At 44.6% G+C, this 21,856-nt stretch overlaps 1 protein-coding gene and 1 long non-coding RNA gene across 4 annotated transcripts in view; both read left to right on the top strand.

Moving 5' to 3' along the window:
• CUNH2orf76 (chromosome unknown C2orf76 homolog) overlaps positions 1-2,417 on the top strand; it is a 63,257-nt gene extending 60,840 nt beyond the window's left edge. For 2 of the 3 annotated variants that reach the window (XM_017500245.2, XM_017500246.2), the window contains exon 6: positions 2,090-2,409. In XM_017500245.2, the coding sequence (XP_017355734.1) occupies positions 2,090-2,166 (77 nt within the window). In that variant the 3' untranslated portion in view covers positions 2,167-2,409. Of the gene's footprint in view, positions 1-2,089 lie in introns of all 3 variants that reach the window. The other variant, XM_017500247.2, reaches the window with a different exon arrangement.
• Positions 2,418-12,161: 9,744 nt separating this feature from the next.
• On the top strand, positions 12,162-13,151 carry LOC108283748. The gene is made up of 2 exons (XR_001816947.1): positions 12,162-12,227; positions 12,482-13,151. It is a non-coding gene; the product is annotated as an uncharacterized LOC108283748 (long non-coding RNA).
• Positions 13,152-21,856: the final 8,705 nt, after the last annotated feature.

Genomic DNA, 21,856 nt, shown 5'->3' with positions numbered 1-21,856 from the left:
TGCCATCATCTGAAAATAAAATCTTTACACTGCAGATTCTTATTTTGAGTTTATATTATGAGAGCCAGCACAAATGCCTTACGTAAATAATGGATTGATGTTTAAGTTAACTGGACCCAAGAGAACCTATGTGTCAAAACAGAGCTGCTTATTCAGTCCTTGCTTTCCATCAGCTTCTCTGAACCTACTATTGCTGTGCTGAAGAAGTGTACAACATATTAGTTTCTCAAAAGGAGTTCAGATAAATGTCAACTGCAGTAAGCGAAAATTGTAATTACAGTTAGTGTGGATTGAGCGAAGTGCTGTGTGGGCAAAGCCCTGTGTAAAGTTCTGTATGTAAATAGCACATCGAGGATAAGACCTTGCTCTGTGATTATTAAGAACAGGGTGTCTTTTGCACATTCTCCATTAGAAGGTTGATTAGAATCACTTGCAAATTATATAAGTCTACCTCTGGGCATGCTTCCCTTCAAAGAGGGAAACCCCAGGAGCTTTTTGTGTAAAGGATAGATTTCCAAATATCTTTGAATATGGAAGTTTTTGAAGCTTCCTTTCTTGATTGTCTTTTTCCCACTGATGCCAAGTGTGGAGTCTTTTACCCATTCTTTTAGATGCCACTTGCTTGTAAAATTTAACTGTGCCTTAGCTCACCGTCTGCACGGGGTGCATCTTTTTACAGCCCCTCCTTATTGATCTCCATTTTCTCTCTGCTGTATTCCTCACAAGCTCCTTGTGATTCAAGGTTGCAATCTGATTTTCATCTACTCAGATTAAATTTAATCTTGAAGATAGAGTATAGGACTGGAATGAGGATCTGTGACTACGGGTGGCTTTATTTTCTTCTTTTGGCACTTGCTTATTTTCTGTAATGAGCGTGGGTAGCTTATGATTAGCAAACATTAAATTTGATATTCTTAAAAACAGCAAAAACATTTTTAATGAAATGGCATGCTAATCTCATTAATTTCATTCTTTTGTGATGAAGTCTAATGATGAGATGAGGGTTGTAAACTAAGAGACCAGTGGTAATTTTTGGCACCCTTTCTTATTATCCTATTTATTTGACTTGGAGAGTTTTACATGTCTGTTTTTAGAGAGTATGTTAATTGAGTGCTCAGTATTCATTACGAATAATCTTGTCTGTTTTCTTGTGGAGATTGTGAAGGCCCTTTTGCTCTTTCTGCAAAAGCCAAGCAGACTGTATTAACTTCTGGTTTAATTTAAAAAACGAACGTGGAACTTGTTGGCACAACACCTTAAAGAATTGCATGTTTAATAATTGGAAGGCTTTCCATCAGATTTGTCTCCAGCCTGAATTAATAATGTTGCTGACTTATTGTTTTAGAAGACACAGTCCTTGACCTGCTAGGTTGAAAGAATTGTGACTGGTCTGAACCTTCGTGGGTCCTTTAGCTGTGCCATCTCCCCTGTGAATAATTAGAGGCGTTTGAAGGTATTGAGGTAGAAGCCAATTTGTGTCTTTCACTTTGCATATTGTTGAAGCCACATGAATTAATCATAAGCAGGGCAAAAAATTAACTTCTTCAGACACATATTTTGATGGGTCATGAGGGAGAATGTAAAGTGATCTGTAAAATATTCTACTGATCCTCTAAGTATTAAATTATTATACCTACAGGCTAATTTCAGGGGGGAAAGAGAGTTTTCCCTCCCCCTCCTTCAGTACCTGAATAGCATATTTGAAAAAAAAAAAAATCAAGGTTTGTTCTTTCCTAGCACTGTAAAGAGTAGTATAAATGAGCAGTTTTATGATTTTCTGCAAACCAGATTCTTATGTTAACTCTTGATTTTAATTTTTGGGTTTTTAAAATTTATTTTTAAATTGTTTGAGTCTTCGATTCTTAAAACTTCACCTGAAACTTGTTGTTGATTTGGTAAAATGCATTGTGCACCTGAAACTTCTTGTTGATTTGGTAAAATGCATTGTGCAACCCAACAAATAACTCATCTTTTTCACTTTAGGCATCTGAAGCTATTCTAAGACACCGAATCAAAGTAATATGGATTTCCATACTTGTTTAAAATTTAGATTTACATTAAAATCTTTTTTCCATTTTGTTTTTTTCAGCCAGTGAAACCGAAATTGCATTTTTCTGTGAAGAAGATTATAAGAACTATAAAGCTAATCCCATTTCATCCTGGTGAAAACATCTCGGGGGCTTCCTTTTTGCATACCTGTATTAAGCTCTTATTCCACTGCTGAGTTTTGAAATTGACAAACAAATCTTAAAAAATTAATCCCAGGCTCTACTCTCTGAGCTAAAATCTGTGATTTCTTTCTCTCCAGGTCTTTCTTTCCTTCTCTCTTTCTTTTTCTTTCTTATTATAAAATGATATGAGAAAAACATTAGATTTTCTGAAAGTGAAATAAATTGTTATTAAAAATTATCATGGAATATTTATTCTTAAATCATAGTTTGTTTTCTTAAATTATAAATCATTTTGGTGACTTGCATGTTGGGTTCCTTAAAAAGATTGTATGACTAGTCATACTGTTTATTTTGTATTTTATCTGTAGTTTCTAATTAGAGCAACTGTTACTGTCTGTGGCTACCAGAAATTCTGAGTTTCTTAGTACCCTCATGGCTACCTTGTAGCTTAGGGTGTGTGATACATATCACCATATGTGGAATTGAATCATGTATGTTTTAGAAAGGTTTTATGATGTAAGAAGGTTAAAAAAAAAAAAAAAGGATTGCAGTCCATACATATAATGTTGCTGATTTTTTTTCTTTTCTTTCTTGAGCTGTGTTTTCCATCTTCAGGAGCAAACTATCACAGAACATTTTCTGGAAGACATGTCCTGGAAGATACATTCCTTCTAAATAGTATAATACTTGTGGTTCCTGATCATGGCTGACCACTAGCACCTGAGGAGTCATTATGTCAGTTAGCTTGCGTTTAATCAGAACTCCTGCAGAGCTTACCCAGCCCACCACTGTGCCCTGGCCCTGCGAACGCTCCGTGGGTTCTAGAGAGTTTAGCCGGCTCTGCCATTGCTCCTTGAGTCCTCAGAGTTGCCGGGAGGGCAAATTGGTTTCATTATGGTCACATCTAACTTAAGTAAACCTATTATTTTTTAAAAAATCAACTTTGAAAGTCTGATTAACATGATTAGAAGATGCTTTGCTTTGTTGAAAAAGTTAATAGAGTCTTTAAAACAGAAATTCTGTTTTATTGATTGTTTCATTGATGAAGAAAGTGTTAATACACATGTGACATAGCTCTTTGGGGAGTTAATAAAGAAGAAGAAAAGACCCAGTTTTTGCCTTTGTGAATGGGGAAAGACATAAGTACAAGCAAGTGATTTTAACAATAGCAGAAAAAGCTGCCATGGGAGCATTGTTGACATAAATTAGTCCTGGGGTTTTTTTTGTTTTTTTTTTTTTTGTTTTGTTTTTGTTTTTTATGAAGTACCAGTAGAGCTGTGTCTTAGAAGATTGAATAGGAATTTTTGCTTAGAAGAAAAGACGGGAAAGGCTTTCTGGAAGACGGAATTGCATACACAAAGGCAAAGCACTGTGTATGAGCTTGAAGTTTCAGGAGAAAGCACAAGACTTCCATAGATGGTGCAACTTAATGATTTTTCGACCTTACAGTGGTACAAAGCAGTATGCATTCAGTAGAAACTGTACATTGAGTACTCATACAGCCATTATGTTTTCCACTTTGAGTGCAGTATTCAATAAATCACATGACTAATACTTTATAATAGGCTTTGTCATAGATGATTTTGCCCAACTAACTCTAGGCTAATATAAATGTTCTGAACATATATAAGGTAGATTAAGCTAAGCTGTGATGTTTGGTAAGTTATGTGTATTAAATGCATTTTTGACTTATGATATTTTCAACCCACAATGAGTTTATTGGGACTAACTCCACTGTAAGTTGAGGAGCATCTATACAGGACTGTGAAGTACACGGAACAGAGTAGAGGAAGAGGAGGCCAGAAAGGTAGGTTGATGTAGCCCTCACAAGTCATGCTAAGGAGTTGGAACTGTATCTAGTAAGTAGATGCGAGCCAGTAGCATGATTTAAAGAGGGATTTGATTCCATTTGCATTTTAGAAAGTGAGCTTTGTCAGCAATGTCCAGATGGCAGAAAGACTAGTTGACATCATTGAGCAGGTGAAGTTTGGAAGAGGCTTGGCCCAGGGCAGGGGCAGAGGGGAAGAAGAGGAGTGGAAAGGTTCTTGGTGTTACCATTTGATCATGCATTCTGTGACAAATATGGTGTGGTAGTTAATTTACGTATGTTATCTCATTTGACTTTTACCACAGTTCTTCAATGGGAGCATGTATATTTATAGATGAGGAAATTGGGGCCCAGAGAGGTAAAGTTATTTGCTCAAGAGAATGCAGTAATGTCCAGTGGGATTGGAACCAAGTCTGTCTTAAAATCCTGACTTCCCCCATTCCATCCTGCAGCCTCCCAGCAGAGACCTGAGTAGAATGACCTTAGAATGTTTGGGACCTGGTGAATGCTTGGACGGGGACAGTGTGGGGACGGAGGAATGGAGCCTTCAGTGATTCTTGCTGGGGTTGAGTGGCTGGATTGATGATGACAGCAGTAACCCAAATAGGGAACTCGATAAGTAGAGGTTAAAACTATTCCATTTGTTTACTTTACACACATTCAGTTTGCATGCCAGGCTTTTTCAAAATATAAAATTAAGTGTATCTTTACCTGTGCATTTTTAAGTAGATAATGCAAAAATACATATGTGTACTACCTTTTTTGGTGTGTATTTTCCTTATTATAAAAGGTACATATAGGCTATTTTCACTTACATGCACAGTTGTAAAAATCAAAAATAAACTTACAGACAGCAGCCACCAGAAACTAGAAGAGGCAAAGAAGGATTGTTCCCTAAAGCCTGCAGAGGGAGCAGGGCCCTGCTGACACCTGGATTTCAGACTTGTAGCCTCCAGAATATGAGAAAATACATTTCTGTTGTTTTTACAATAAGTATAAATATATTGTGTGATTAAAAGGACTATTCGCAGGAATGCAAGATTGATTCAAAATTAGAAAACCTATCAATATAATTTTCAAAATCTATAAAGGAGAAAAAAAATTATGCTTCATAGATGCCAAAAGGCATTTGATGATATTCTTGTCCGTGCATATGTAAAAGTTAGCAAGGGAAAGAAATACCCTTAATTTGATGAAGGTTGCTCATAGAAAACCTACTTAATGGAGAAGTGTTTCGGCAAATCTAAATGAGTAAGAGGCTGCGCCTGGGTGTGGTGGCTAAGGCCTGTAATCTCAGCACTTTGGGAGGCTGAGGCAGGCAGATTGCTTGAGCTCAGGAGTTCGAGACCAGCTTGGGCAATAGGACGAAACCCTGTCTCTACAAAAAATTAGCCAGGTGTGGTAACTTGTGCCTGGAGTTCCAGTTACTCAGAGGCAGAGGTGGGAGGATCCCTGGGATCTAGGAGGTCAGGGCTGCAGTGAGCTGTGATCACACCACTGCAGTCCAGCACAAAAATGAATTAGGCAAGAATGAACACTATTGCCATTACTGTTCAGTGTATTTCTGCAAGTCTTATTGTAGCCAACACAGTAGGAAGAGGAATGAGTCTCAGATACTGGAAAGGAGTAGACAAAACATTCATTTGTAGACTATATGATTGCAAGAGAATTAAGTTTTTTGAACTAAGAGACTTGAGTGCTGAACCTATAATGTCTTGTTCACAAAAGCTGTAAAATACTGTTATTAGATGAGTATAAAAGACCTAAATAGAGATAAATTACATGTTTATAGCTGGAAGATACCTACCTAATCTATAAGTAAATGCAATCTCAATCAAAATCCCAAAGGATTTATCATGGAACTTGACAAATTGATTTTTAAATTCATTTGGAAGAATAAATGTGCAAGAATAGCCAAGATCAATTGGGAAAAACAAAAGACAGGGTAGAGGGAAGGGTGGTTGCTTACCAAATGTCAAAATACATTTAGTGATCAAGCTGGTAATGATACAGAAGTAGATAAGATGATCAATGGGATAGACTATAGAAACGGATAAAATTTACATGGAAACAATATCTAATGAAGGTAGTATTTGTAATTTTGAGGAAAAGAAAGATTATTTAGTGTGTGGCCAGGTATTTAAAAAGAAAATGGTTAAGGGTCCTGCTTGATACCATTCACTAAAATTTCAGATGGATTAAATAAACATGAAAAACAAGATAATGAGTTTATTAGAAGAAAAATTGGATTATATTTGTGACCTTGGAGTAGAGAAGGCCTTCTTAAAACACAAAAGGCACATGCCATAATTTTATAAGGAGAATGTAAGTGTGTTAGAAATGACTAAAAGCAAGCCAGGTGTGTGATGCATGCCTGTAGTCCCAGCTACTCAAGAGGCTGAGGCGGGGGGATCGCTTGAGCCTCGGGGTTTGACACCAGCCTGGGCAACGTGGTGAGACCCTGTCTCTTTAAAGAAAATGAATTAGTAAAAACAAAGCCAAAACATGTATAGAAATCAAAAGCAGAAAAAAAAAAAAAACCCATCAGGCAATTGCCATGAACATTTTGACATATTCCATCTAGGTTATTTTTTCTATGTATTTTTTTTAGTGTTTCTGATCTTTTTTAATGTGATTTAAGTCACATTTGCTTGTTTAAACAACCAATTCTAGTCCGGGTATGGTGGCTGACGTCTGTAATCCCAGCACTTTGGGAGGCCAAGGCCAGTGGATCACTTGAGCTCACAAGTTTGAGTCCAGCCTGGGCAACATGGTGAAACCCCATCTCACACAGTTTAGCTGGGCATGGTATTGCATTCCTGTAGTCCCAGCTACTTAGGAGGCTGAGGTGGGAAGATGGTTTGAGCCCAGGAGGCAGAGGTTGCAGTGAGCTGAGTGCACACAACTGCACTCCAGCCTGGGCGATAGAGCCAGACCTTGTCTCAAAACAACACCAACAACAAAAAATCCTGAAGGTTAAAAACAGTAAAAATCCTCTTCTTGCAAGGTCACTCCTTTGCACAGCGTGGTGAGCATACTTCCAGATTTTTTTTTCACGTATGTTATTTAAACATACAAGGGATGTATTTTAAAGGCATTGTCGTGGTATGCGTTTCAAAGCATGATCACTCTCAAGGTTGAGAAGTCTCTTTTTTTTTTTCAGTCACCATGTGTCAGACACTGTATGTATTTTATATTATCTCATTTAATCCGCACAGTTGACTTTGATAGAGCTCTGATGAGTCCTGGTTTCTCCATCTGTGAGACGGACGAGAAAATAAGGGCCACTTTGCAGACTTTTGAGATCAAGTGGGACATTGCCTACAAGGCACTTACGGACAGAGCCTGGCAGGAAGTGAGCGCTCGTTACGTGTCTTAGGGTGTTTACAGTGAGTGCGGCAGCAGCAGCTTCATTTGAGCAAGAAACCCTCACCCTCAGGGAGTAAGCCACTTGCCCAAGGCCTAAAATCTGATGAGTCAAAGAGCAAGTCTCTTCTGGCTTCCAATTCTACCTTCTGCCACTCTGAAAACAAAGGGTGTCAGGCACTTGGAGAAACGTGGTAGAAAGGTGGTCCCACACGGCCAAGAGACAGTTCCCCATCTGCGTTGTGGACGCCCCTTTACATGCATTTTTCTGTTTCTCGTTGAAGAGAACTTGCTGGTGCCAAAAGAATACATGGGCCATGGCCCCACGAGTTGGGCCAGGTTTCATGTGACTTTGAGGAACTTCTTTGCCATAGCGAACTAGTTTTCTTTTCCTTCTTTTTCTACCTGCTCTAGACACAGGCAGGAGAGATGGTGATGTTCCTGCCTATTTGGATACCCAGAGAACTGGCCAGACCTGGGCCCCTTTGGAAACATGCTGCTGATTGCTATGGACAAAAGGGAAAAGCAGGGCTTCTCCATTTCTGCTGATGCAGAAGGGGACATTGTGGGCCCGAGTGTCCAAGGATCCGTACTTGGACCCCTCTGCCCACTAGAGAAGTGGCCCAGCAATCTTACCATCCTTTTCTCACTGTACCTGTATGCATGTGTACACGTACAAAGGCATGTGTGTTGGGAGAAGGGCTCTGAGTATCGTTTCTGGGCAGTTTCACCGCATTTTACTTTCAGAAGCTCTCATGACTGCTCAGAGTAGCAAAGGCAATTGAAGTGGAATATTGACTTAATTGGTCCGAGGTTAATATTTTGAACTCCACCATCACGACAGCGGGCCTTGCTGTCTGCAGGCCTGGAAAGAACCCATCTCTCACGTGGAGCCACAGCGTGCATCCCGTGGCCACTCTGTTCCTTTCACGGCACCTCCAGCATTTATACCTGTGGAAGAGGAAGGCATGGCGGCATTTGTCATTTTTTTCCATCAAAGGAGACACATTTATTCAATGAATCAGACCTGAGACTACTTTCCCCATCCCCAAATGTGCATTTTCAGCTAGAACATGAACATAAGAGTTTTGATAATGGTCTTTGGAGATTCATTTTTTGGTCATTATCCAGCGAGAGGGTCATGTAGTTGTAATGACTTAAAGGAAACACGCAGGATGTGTGTCATCCTGCTCAGCGATGTGGTTTGTTAGGGAGCAGTGACCCTCCTCTCTTCCGTGCTGCTGCCACTTTGGATGAGTGTTCAGTAAATAATGTCATTTGCAGGCTGCGAGATTTAAGATAGAGAAAATCCATTTCAGGTCCCAGATGAAGTCATGTGACTCTGGAAAGAAGTCAGGGCAGACTGTTTTGGGAATGCTGCCTTAGACTCAAGCTTTAGGTTTTAACTTCATTGCTATTACATCCAATACACGAGAAAAAAACTGCCATTCATAATGATACTCTTGTGATCAATCAAATCTGGTCAATCAAAGCAGTGACCAGAGCACTCTTAAGTCTGCTGCTCCTTCACTGGACTAAGTCAAGTAAGTAGAAGGGAGGGAGGGTGGCGAGGACTTCCTCATCGCTGACTTGGTGGGAAATGACAGCGGTAGGATCGGGAGCTGTCATCTTCAGTCCACTCGGTGCTAATTCCATTTAGCAAAGCACAACGACCTCATTTAATTTCCTGATCACTGTCCCTTCCTCCTCCCTCCGTCCTGTGACTTTGAGCCTTATGCCATCGGACTATACACGATCGCTGTCCCCCAACCCTGTTGCAGACACCTGCAGGCCCTGTGCTGCTCTCCCTTATTATTTGATGGTTTTAGCTCCTGGCTCACTGCTGCTGTCTCTTGTAATTCAGGATAGACATAGACAAGCCTTCCCGTACCCTGGGGCCTCTTAGGTAGGTCATTGATGAACTCACTGCAACCTTCTTGTCTTCTGTCTCAGCCACCTACTCCTAGCAGCACACCTTAGCTGTAGTCATTAAAACTGCACCTGAGTCCACAACGCCACCTCAATATATACCTCCCGTTCTCTGACCCCTGTCTCCTGTCTTTCCATTTCTCTGCCTCTGCTGCCCCCTCCAAGGTTCTTCAGCCCCCACCTGAACTACACTTCATCAATCCTGCTGTCTTCTCACTGTCCCACCCCCTGGCTTGAGATCCTCTGTGCCTTCTCATTCCTCCGCCTAGACCCTTGCTTCCCTGACCCCTCTGGCCCAGGCCCAACCCTGCTGCACTCCGCCTTCTCCACCTGCACTCGAGCAGCTGCGCTGCGGGTGCTGGGGTGGAGAGCACGTGCTGACTGGCCACGCTGTCGGTCACGGCTGCTAAGCTGCAGTCAGGTCCTCACGCTGCCCTGCAGTTCCGCTCGCTCTCCAGTTTCCTTTAGGTCCTCGACGCAGAGACCCCTCTTCTCACTCCCAGCAGCTGTCCTCACTTCAGGCTGTCCTAGACAACATGTTCCGGCTCCTGGCCGTGTCCCCCACCTGCCTTCCGGTGTGGGTGGGCGAGTGAGTAGTGCTCGATTCTAAGTCTGTCCTCCCGTAAGCCCGGGCCCCTCACCTCTGGACACCGACGAGCACACTTCAGCATTGTCCTCCCTCTTCCACGCCATCAAGTTCCGCACCCACCAGCATAGGGGCGGCTCTCCCATCCACTCTCCCACAAGAACCACCCATCTTCCCTTCACAGCCAGATTCCTGCAGTACACCCTCTTTCCTCCGTCAGGGCTTCCGTCCAGCACTCTGCTGAGACAGCTCTTGCCAAAGACACCCAAGGTCCCCATTGCCACAGGAATAGGATTCTCTGTCTTGGAATTGCTTCGCCTCTCAGCAGCCTTGGACACACACCATCAACGGACACCCTTCTTGCCAACAGTTGCTTCTCTTGGCTTCACTGGCCACTCCTCCCCATCTTATTTGCTGGTTCTTCCTCATCCCTTAACCTTTGCAATGTGGAAGGTCCCAGGCTCAGTCCTCTGACTTCTCTAATTATATCTTCTCCCTAGCCGACCTCGTGCGCGCTTCCAGCTTTAAATAACAACTCAATGCTGCAGACTCCAGATCTCAGTCCACAGCCCAGCTCCCCACTAGAGTCCCTGCTGGGTGCTCCCCATCACCGGGGAGGTGGCTGATAGGCATCCTCTGACAAAGGGCTCAGACGTTAACACACCCCAGCTGAGCCTCTGAGCTTTCTTCCTGAGCTTGGGCCATCTCAGTCTTCTCCACCGAAGGACATGAACTCCAGTCCTCCATTTGTTCAGGCCAGAAACCTTGGAGACATATCTCTTTTTCATTTTACCGCCACACCCAGGCCATCAGCCAGCTCTGTTTGCTCCACCTTCAGAGTATATGAAGGGGCCAGGCTCCTCTCACCTTTTTCACTGCTACCACTGGGTCCAACGTACGGCCATCTTACCTGGATTACTGCAGTCACCTTTTTAACTGAGCTGCTTGCTCTCACTCCTACCCCACTACAATCCTTCCTGTTCTGATTCCGGCCTCACTGCAATTCTCTACCCAGCCATCACAGTGATTCTTCTAGAACGTGAGTCAGATCTTGTCATGCCTTAGCTCAGAACCCTTATTCAGAGAAAGAGCCTTGGCCCTGGGCCTCTTAGTGCACACTAGATATATGCACGCCCCAGGGCCAGCTGGTAAACATCCGCATGCCCCAGGGCCTTTGCACATGCTCTTCCCATTGCTCGCAATGACTTTTCTACATTTATTTGCATGGTTCTCTTCCTTTCTGTCAGATGTCTGCCCAAATACCATCAAAGAGACCTTCTCTGCCTATCCTATGTAAAATAGCAAATGCTTGCCCTTGCAAAACTCATTTGTCTGTTTTACTTTAAAAAAAAATCTTTTTCTGTTCTGTCTTCTGTTATTAGCATGTACCCAGTGTATAGAACAGTGGCTAGCAGTTCATAGGCCAGCATGGATGTTTCTGGGATGAGTGAATGACTTGAAGATTGTATTTGTTTGTTTGTTTTGCTTTGTTTTGAGCTGGAGTCTCACTGTGTCACCCAGGCTGGAGTTAGCACAACCTCAGCCCACTGCAACCTCCACCTCCTGGGTTCAAGCGATTCTCCTGCCTTAGCCTCCCAAGTAGCTGGGATTACAAGTGCGTGCCACCACACCTGGCTAAGTTTTACTGGAGGCGGAGTTTCACTATGTGGGCCAGGCTGGTCTTGAACTCCTGACTTCAGGTGATCTGCCTACCTTGGCCTCCCAAAGTGCTGGGATTACAGACATTAGCCACCATGCCTGGCCTAAGATTGTATTTCAATTTTAAAGCAAAACTTTACAGATTTTTGAAGCTCATCTCAGCAGTGTAGTAATAGATCTGTGTAGATTGAGTACACTCTCTAGGTGTTTCTTTGGTTGAAATTAGTCATCCAGATGTGTAAAGTGGGGTAGATGTCTGCTCAAATGCCATCAAAGCTGCCTTCTCTGCTTATCCTATATAAAATAGCAGATGCTTCGGAATAATTGGTCGGCAGTCCCGAGTGCATGTGTGTTTCAAATGGAGCTGAGGAAATGAGAGGAAAGCCTCAGTTGAAAGTTAGTTCGTTTTTGTAAGTCTGACTCTGGTCACTGCATTTTCATGCGGCTGACAGTTCTTTTCTGCCACGCGGCGGCTGCGTATGCCCGCAGGCAGTCCTGAGCCTCCTGTGAGGGCTTTTTTACCAGCTGGAGGAAAAAAAAAAAAAAAAAAAAAAAAAAAGCCGGGTGTGGTGGCTTATGCCTACAATCACAGCACTTTGGGAGTTTGAGGCAGATGGATCACCAGCTGGAGGAAAAAAAAAAAAAAACCAAAACCCAGACGCTGTGGTGGTTAGTCATAATAAGCAAGGTAAGTGCCCTAGATTGTCACTTGTTTCTGTTTGAACTGTTCCCTGGAAAACTGAGAACCCTGAACAGTGGATTGTACAACTGTGCAAATTAAGGCAGAATTTTTTTTCCCACTTGCCTTAAAGCAAAGTTGCTTGTTTTAAAAGTGACCTAGAAGTGAACTTGTGGTGACATTTAAAATTATACAAATTGGAAAAGGCAAGTGGTGCACTTTTGCATGTATTGGAATTATTTGTCTTTCTGTGTTTGCTCTAGGCAAGCGTGAGGGGGAGAAGAGAGCTCAGCTTTGACGTCAGGCAGCCCTGAGTTGGAAGGACACAGGCACTGTTGCCTGCTTGGAGGTGTGACCTTGGGCCAGCTGCTTGGCCTCTTCAGGTCTCAGTTTCTGGCTCTGTTAAATGGGGATGATAATACTGACCTTCCAGAATTTCTCCGTGGTTTTGGTAAGGTGACCTAGCTCGGTGCCTGCATAAACATATTCTGTTTTGGGGAATAATTTCTGCCACACTGCTATTTTACAGAGAAAGACTATTAATCCCATCTTGCAGAGAACATTTAGACATTGAATAGGAGGTTGTCTCCCATAAGCGCTGGGCAGCAGAGCCAGGCCTCTTCCTACAAGGCAGAGGTGTCCAGCTGCCACCAGTTCCCCCCACCTGTCAGCTCCGACCACACTCACCCAGTAGTGTTCTTGGACCCAGGGAAGGACTCATTTTTCATTTTCCAGGAACCCTTCTCTTCCCATTTCCTTTCCCAAGGAGCCTTGCCCTTGGATTCAGCTAGACTTGAGCACATTACCTCTCACATGTTTCCTTACGTGTCCCCTTCTCATTGGAATGTCCCTCAGTTTGGACTAATGGGCTCATTAACAACAGCCAGCAATTTAAATTTCCTTTCTGTAAGAATAAAGCTGTCCCTTTCCCTATTCTCTGGCTGTAACTTGCTTAAAGTGGGATGGGATGGAGTGGGATGGTAGAAGGAATGGATACGGAGGCTGTCCAAGGAAGTATCTCAGGGAAGAAAAATCTTACAAAGGCAAGTTTTGTAGTTTGAATTTTCTAGATACCTGAAAGGAACCAGCCCATTAACACCCAGCCGTTCATCTTTACATCTTGCCGAGCAGCTCCTCCTCTGGTAGGACACCTTTCCGCCGTTTTAGCAGATTCTCATTACACAGAGTCAGGCTGCCTTGTCCTGGACTTCTCTGTGTAATGAGAATCTGCTAAAATTGGCTCTACACTTGTCTGCCTTTGCCTACCCTCAGCCACCAGGTGGCAGCAGAGTCCGTCTGGGACTGGGAACTGATGAGGCCGAGCCGGTGTCAGTCATTTGTTAAGGACCGTGTTCAGTAGGTTTGTCCCCCTGTAAGTCAGCCTTGGCGTCCGATAGCTGAAAGTCAAAGCCATCAGCTTGTTAGATGGGGTGGCATGTTGTACTAGTGCCCCAAAGCGATCATGCAATTGCTACTGCCTAAAATTTTATTTTATTTATTGTTATTCTTTTTTTTCAGGCGGAGTCGCACTCTGTTGCCCAGGCTGAAGTGCAGTGGCGGGATCTCAGCTCACCACAACCTCCGCCTCCCAGGTTCAAGCAATTCTTTTGTCTCAGCCTCCAGAATAGCTAGGATTACAGGCGAGCCTCACCACGTCAGGCTAATTTTTGTGTGTTTAGTAGAGATGGGGTTTTGCCATGTTGGCGGGGTTGGTCTTGAACTCCTGACCTCAGGTGATCCACCCGCCTTGGCCTCCCAAAGTGCTGGGATTACAGATGTGAGCCACCACGCCCAGCCTAAAATGTAATTTTTCTTTTAAAAGCCAAAGCTTAATTATTTCAAAGCCAATACCTAACTTTAGTCCGTTTTACCTCTATAGTCTTATTTCCCTCTTTTTCTTTTATACCAGTCTATTTGATAATGGGCCATTTCTAAAAAGAATACCAATACTATGTCAATGTTTTGGAAAATGTCCCTGTTTATTTGTTGAGGATTCCTTAAAGCTGAGGGTTGAAAGGTGGCGAGCAGGTTTCTGTAGCTGCTTTATTAAAGGCTTCCTAGTGTAACAATTTATAGGCAGCCTCCTCCATTTGGCGCGGGTGCTTAAAAAACTCCTTCCCAAACCAATTGCAGGGAGACTCTCTTCTGCTTGGTGGAGGGGTGTGGATGCTGTCCTTTAGCTTGTGCAAATGTGAGCCTGTAAGCAGTGCCCAGAGCTTTGGGGTCAAAGGGTGACTCCATTGCAGGGGCACGGACGCAGGAATTACTTTGCAGAGGGGATGTCCCTCTTCCCTTCTGAAGACTGAATGTTCTCACACCTGATCAGGCAATGCCAGTAACTCTTTGGATAGTGTACAAAACCCTACGTTTGTTTCTAGGTTAGTTTAAAAGTGAAGAAATCTCACTTTAAGGCAGCAGACAGAATAAAGGCCAATCTGTCCTTGTGCAGAGCTGTGCCTCTGTGGGCTCTCTCTTCCTGGCTTAGCTGGGTGTGGCTGACAGCAGAGAACTCTTACTGGCAGAGGGCTGAGTCCGGGCTAACAAGTGGGGCCTGAGACAAGGTCTGAAGTGGCAGGGTTTCTTTGTAGCTCTGTGGACCACCTTGGTGTCTAATTCCAGTCCCCAGTCCTGTCAAAGTCACCCTACACTTTAATGCAGACACCACAGCTGGTAGATGCTTCCAGACTAGGATGCCGAGGAGACTTGGTTAATTGCGAGATGGAATGCAGAAGCTGAACACAGGAGAGGAGAATCATAAGAAGGCTGATTTAAAGCAGAGTACAGTATGTCCATACCTCTTGGCTCTGTGAGACCATCTGACCTGGTGCTCATTCTGCAGCCTTAAGGCCCCCGTGTTTGCTAGAAATGTGTTGGGCCCTGCCTGCAAAGGTCCTGATAACTGGTCTTCCTCGGCCTCCAAGTCAAAGGGACAGAGTAGTTTCTGGAGCCAGCAATTCTCTCTGCATCCTCTCTTCCTCTCTTTCCAAGGTGTTGGGTTTTTCAGTGTCTTGGCCCAGGGTTACTTGTACAGTTGAAAGCAGAGCAGCTTAAAGACAGATTACTTCTGTCTTCCCTGAAAGCCTTCGGGGATCAGGGAAATTTTGCTAGAACTAGGCTTGAGGTATAGGGAAGGGAGAGGAGGCTGGGGGCTGGAGTGACTCACTAAGGCTGGGGGGACGGAGCTTGCAGGTTCTACCATTGCCAGGTGTCTGGTTGTGGGGAGATGACTAGTCCTCAGAGAGGAATAGCTGACCTGCAGCAGGTGAGTGCTTCCTCTCCAGTCTCTGGCCTGAGCAAGGCCTACAGCTCCCAGGTTCTGAGGGTGAGCGTCCAGCTTCTGGAGGATGCTTCTTCCTGCCAGTGTCGGAGTTGGAGCTTTCTCTGCTCTGACAATTCCCCCCCTCCATCCACTTCTCACCTTTAAAACTTGGATCAACTCTCTTGTCCCCAGTGTCTTCTCCTTGGGTCTCTTTGTCTTCATGGGTTTTTGTTTGTATTATCCCCTTACTCCCGTCTTAGTGGGGTTTTCAGAGGAGGTGATGTAAATGAATAGATCAGCCTATCATGTTTAACTTTGGAAATCTGCTTGCGTGCTCTCTCCGTTTCTTTTTTAAAATTGAAGCATCGTTTACAGATGGTGAAATACAAAGATCTTAGACATACAGCTCTTTGGGTTTTGACAAATGCACGACCCACGTCTAAGTCAAGATGAAGAACACACCCACCCCCCGAACCTCCTTTGTGACATTGCGGTTCCCTCTCTGCCCCTCTGTCATCAGCCACCACTGCTGTGATTTCTGTCACCATAGGTGAATTTGGGCCTTCATTTTTGAATTTTTGAGGTATATGTATATGGTCCGAATCAGTCTCCCAACACAACTAACTAAATGCAGACCAACTCTAATATTATAAGAAATTGGAATTTAAGTACGAACAATGCCATTTTATTTAAAACGCACACTGTCGTGTCCAAATCTAACCTCTTCCTTCAGGAGTAAGGAGAGAAGCTGTGTTGTCTTCTAGGGTTTCCTTCATAACCAGAAGAACTTCATGTCAGTTAAAAACTTCTTCCGTGAAAAAAAAAAAAAAAAAAAAAACCTCAAGTAACAAGAAAGATCCTCAGTGCCTTTGAACAAACATCACATCTCTTCACAGATCTTCACTGAAGAATTCTCAAAAAAACAGAGGCTTCCCATCTTAAAAATGTGTATCTGGCATCTTATCAAAAAACATATTATTAGCACTCCTTTCAAATAACCCTCTGAAGTTGTCTGGTTGTGGGCGGAGGCCCTTGTGGTGGCGCTGTGGGAGCAGGTCTTGGGCTGTGCGCATGTGTGTACGTGGGAACCTGTGGCGGTGAGTCGTGAGGCCTGAGGTGTGGTAGTTGCCTGGTTTCTGGCTGGTGGTCACTTCCATTATTTAGATGTTGCATGAGTGACAGAAGCCATATTTCAAAATTTCAAGTGTTTTTCCAGCAAGGTCCAGCAAGCTGTGCAGGACAAGCCATCAGAAGTGAGACTGAACCAGACGTGGAACAGCCAGCATTTATCAAGTGCTTGCCCTGCCAGGCCTCACTAAGGCACTTTGCAGATATTTACTCACTACTGCTTGCAGCCCCTGTGAGGTGGGTACTAGTTATCTGCATCTTACTGATGGGGAACGGGCACTTGAAGGCAAAGTGACCTGCCCAAGGTTTCCCAGCTCCTAAGTGATGGAGCCTGCCAGAACCAACCATCAGAAGGGACTTTCCGGGTGAAGGGAGGTTCTTACGCTCACTGGGGATACTAGGAAGAAATTCCTAGTCGTAGCTGGGGCAAGTGATACCCTTCATGGCCTTTCAGTACTTGGTGAAGCCTCCTCAACAGGAGTCAGCTCAGAATTGCTGGAATGAACATCTCATGAGAACGCCCTCCCCTTCCCTTCCCACTGCCACTGCCACTGGGCCTCATCATTTCTCATCCTGACCGAGGAGACACTCTCCCGTCTGGTGTCCTTCCCTGCAGACTTTCATCCACCTAGGCCATCCTTCATGCTGCTGCCAGAGTGATCTTTCAAAAATGCAAGTCTGACTGCTGCATCCCTCCCTGTTCAGAACCATGGAACGGGTTGTTTCCTTCCACATCACGTGCATGCTCTGGCATGGTATAGTGGGGCTTCCTTGGTTTGCTCTCTGGCTACATCTCCAGCCTCTCCTCCAGCTTATGGAATTTAGCACCCCCGACCCCGTCTCCCCAGCTCTTCCCTTTCCCTTCCCCTTGTTCTCTCTGGGTACACCATGCTGCCACTTCCTCAGACTTCCCACTCTGGTCCCTGGATGCTCCACCAGCCTAGCGTTCATCTTGGGCGGCACAGTGAACGACCATCTTGCCCCTAAGATCCCAGCACTTCACAGCCAGAAGACTCGACCCTGCTGTCCTTCTTGTCCTGCCATGTCCTGGACAGTTCCCTGAAGCACTGATCACACACTGTGGCCTTGCTTTTTTATATACTGACCTTCTCAAAAGATGTGGCTCTCCCTGAGGTTGAAGATCAGGTCTTACTATTGCATCTCCACGGCCTGCACACATTGGGAGTTAATAAGTGCATGAGTCTGTTATTTATGTATGAATGAACGGATTCCCTTTCCTTGCTGTATCATATACTCTTCTAAAAGTTACCAGGCTTTCTGGAACTTATATTAAGAAATTCGGATGCCAGCAGTAATATCCAGGTAATGCAGCCTCTGCCCAAATTGCTTGAAGAGATGATTTTTGTCTCAGCACTAGGACCACAATTTCTGTTTCTTTCTCATTCTCTCCATGCCCTGACTCACTGTTGGATATACACGACCTGTTTCAAATGTGTGTGCTGATTTGAGTTGGCAGGTGTTGGGGGTGGGATAGGACAGACAGAGAAAATGTGGTCCCAGCTAATGAGGACCTGACACATGAAAAGGGAGACGGGACAGATCCTTTAATTGGGAAAAAGCCCCATTAAAGCCAATTCTGGAGCCTTTCCTCCATAGCCCTCGGAGATGCCTGTGCGCTCCCCCCAAGAAGCTCCTCCAAGTTGAGTGACCCTGATGAAGGTCTTCCTTCACCGCATGATTTGTTACAGGAAAAATAAGGGAGGAATTTGGAAGCAGTTAAGGTCACTTTGTGCCGAGACTGTAGCACTATATCATGTTAAATAAAACGTCAGATGACAGTTATTGAGTCATTCTTTTCTAATGGTTTTATGCACAGTAGATAATTTTATTATCTATATATGATTTGGATTTGACACAATTATCTATTTTTTAAGAATTTAATAAGAATATGTAAATACATTTCCATCCCCTATTTAAGTCAACCTAAGAATGAAATGATGAGAATGATGGTATTTTGTGAGGATGGTGGGGGCCTTTGTGTAGATGACCTCCTCTGATCTCCTCCACGATCCTGGTACACAGATGCTACATCTTCTCACAGATGAGAAAAACTGAAGCTCAGACAGGTTAATTTGCCTGCGGTCTCCCATCCCAGAACATGGGTTCGAATTTTAGAGGTTTTTCACCTCATGCTACCTATAGATACTCAAATCTAAATGCATTCACATGAAATGATGGGTTAAATCGTTTACAAAATTATCAACTATAAGATTCTGTTGGCAAATATCGATGATATATTTATTTTTAAAAATGTTCTGTCCATGCACATGTCTTTCAGTGTTAAATAAAAAAAAAAAATATTTTAGCTTTTAGATTGCAAAAAAAAAAAAAAAAAAAAAAAAAAAACCACCACCAAAACAACCCACCCACTACATGGATAGTATATGAAATGAACACAGGCTGATGTACATCAGTGTTCCCACATAGTAACAGGAAAACTGGAACAGTGTTTTTGGGGTGGAGGTAATTTGGTAATATATACCCAGATAAAAATTATACAAGCCCAGTGATCCACTGAAGCCTCTTGGGGGTTCTACGGGCACAGTGACAGAGATGTTGGAATGCAGGGAGGGGCTCTGGGTTGCCAGAGACCTGCTGTGGAGGTGTTCTGCCCTTAATAAGCCCTGCAACTGCAAGCAATTTAGTTTGAGTTCACTTTCATCATCCACAAAATTAGGCTACTTATGCTTTCTTGGGGTGTCAGCATTGAATACTGGGGTGTCAGGCAAGTGCTTAGCCTGGAGGCTGTCCATGGCATGTCTTAGCCGGGCGGGATGTGGCATTCCCTCATGGTCAGTGAGGCATGCTTTCCTGGCTAAGACGATTGGGGGGTCGTGAAACTGAAGCTGGGTGCTGGCAAATCATGGTGGCAGCTGGAAACCTCAGTGTCTCAGGCTTAGTTCCCCAGCTGGGAACCTTAGAGGAAGAAAATGATGTGGCTTAGGAGAAGGGTGAGCCTGATGTCTGAAACCGCTTTCCTCTCATGGGTGAGCAAATTGAAAAGTCAGCTTCCACCAGGAATGTGACATGGGACACCTTAGCTGTGTTCTTGGATGTGTGGGGCCGTTTCGTCATGCAGTTGCATGGGGCTTGCCTGTGTGCTGGACTTTCCGGGACATCCTGAGAGTGGACTTTGCAGTTTTCTAGATTCAGTCCCATTGTCAAACCCCAAGATCTGATTTTTGATTTGATTATATGTTATAAATAAGTGGAAAAATCTTCACGTTTGGGTCATTAAACATTGTAAAATAGGGCCGGGTATGGTGGTTCACACCTGTAATCCCAGCACTTTGGGAGGCTGAGGCAGTTGGATCATTTAAGGTCAGGAGTTCGAGACCAGCCTGGCCAACATGGTGAAACTCCCGTCTCTATTAAAAATGCAAAAATTAGCCAGTTATGTTGGCGGATGCCTGTAATCCCAGCTACTTGGGAGGCTGAGGCAGGAGAATCATTGAACTCAGGAGGCACAGGTGTGAGTGAGCCAAGATGGTGCCACTGCACTCCAGCCTATGCAACAGAGCCAGACTCCCTTTCAAAAAAAAATTGTAAAATAGAAATGGATATGGGGAAGAGAGAGGGGGAGAAGGCAGAGCAGGAAGGAGGAGGCAGGAAGGGCACAGCTGGCACCAAGGCAGGCCCTGGGCCGGACGCCCAGGAGTGTAGGCAGAGGGGGTGCAGCACTGAGAGGTGGGCTGGAAGCTTCCCCTGCCAAGCTCATGACAAAGCATGGGAGGCAGGGAGGGGGCCCACAGAGCTTGCCAAGTGCTAAGTGCCTGCAGCCCTCCCTGCCCTGAGCTGCACAGCCTCCAGGGAGATGGCCACCAGCATCTCTCAGGGACCTGGACTTCCTTTCCACCAAGGAAGAGGGAGAGGGACTAACTAGGGCTGCCCTCCACTGTGAAAGGCCCAGCTAATTATTCATGACACCCCTGCAGGCGACTGGACTGCCGCAGCTTCCCCTGTGCCCATCCTCAAAGGCAGAACCTCAGTCTTTCAGGAGGGACTTAGAGGAGCTCTCCCAAGGACCAGGGTGTTGTTTCCCACTGCAGCCTTGAGTTTCGAAGAGCGAAGCGGGGGTGGTTGGTGCTTCTGGGTTTCATGCTTCCACCCAATTGCCCATTTCATCACACTCCTCAGTACTATGAAATTTGGATTATTTTTTAATCTTCTCTTCCCCCTTTTGTTGTTCTGCTGTTGGGCTGATTATGCAGAACCGTGTGTTGATGTCTCTGTGGCACTTTCCTTCCAGGGATGCAGCTCTGTTTTCCAAACACCCCCCTTAATCCTCTTAGGAGGGAGGATGCACCGGGGTGCTCACCCTGTCCGTCAGGGCCGGCGGAGACTGACGCTTTACAGGTGTTTGTAACCTGGACCATGCCGGATGGGAGGCATGGAGGCACCAAGATGCCAAATCTCTTCCTCATCCTGGCACCTCAGGTGGCTAAAGAATAAATGCATGAAAATTAAGAGCCAATTCTGTCTTCGAAAGAGCAAGCTGTCGGCTGTCACCTGGAGTCACCTACTGGGAAGCGCCAATCACCGGAGACCAAGGACAGGAAGGAGGCTTGGTGAGTAACCGTCCCACCCTGGCAGTGCCATGGACAGCAGACCTTCAATTCAAGGTGAAAACAGACTCCCTGCATCAGAGCTGCTATCAGTGCAAGATATTTCACTCGAAGCCCAGGGGGGTTTGTGATAAATAGATCCACACAGGATGGACTGGTTTTGTTTTTCATGTGTATGGGCTACTCGGGACACCCACCTCTCACTTTCCCAGCTTTTTATATCTTTTTTTTCTTTGAGATGGAGTCTGGCTCTATCACTCAGGCTGGAGTGCAATGGCACCATCTTGGCTCACTGTAACCTCCGCCTCCCAGGTTCAAGCTATTCTCCTGCCTTGGCCTCCCAAGTAGCTGGGATAACAGGTGCCTGCCACCACACCCTGCTACCAACTTTTTATCTTAATGGCCTTTCCAGAACTTTCCAAAATATGTACAACGTACCCCTAGCGGGCTTGCGGATGATTGACGGTGGGTAACGCAGTAAGGCAGTTACTATTACTTCAGTTTCCTTTCAGGTCTTCTGGTTGAGTGAAGAGGAGGTTTCAGCTGGTGATGGCATGTCCTTAAGACTTCACTCGCCTCCCTCTCTCTGTTTTTGAAAAGAGAGAGTGAGTCTCTGCCAAGCATTTTAGCAGGTAAAAAAATCCAGCTAGAATTTAATCATATTA

This window comes from Cebus imitator, unplaced genomic scaffold, assembly GCF_001604975.1.
Source record: "Cebus imitator isolate Cc_AM_T3 unplaced genomic scaffold, Cebus_imitator-1.0 Scaffold264, whole genome shotgun sequence".
Lineage (NCBI taxonomy): Eukaryota > Metazoa > Chordata > Mammalia > Primates > Cebidae > Cebus > Cebus imitator.
The sequence above is the reverse complement of the archived record's forward strand: the minus strand, read 5'-3'. Positions and strand labels throughout refer to the sequence as shown.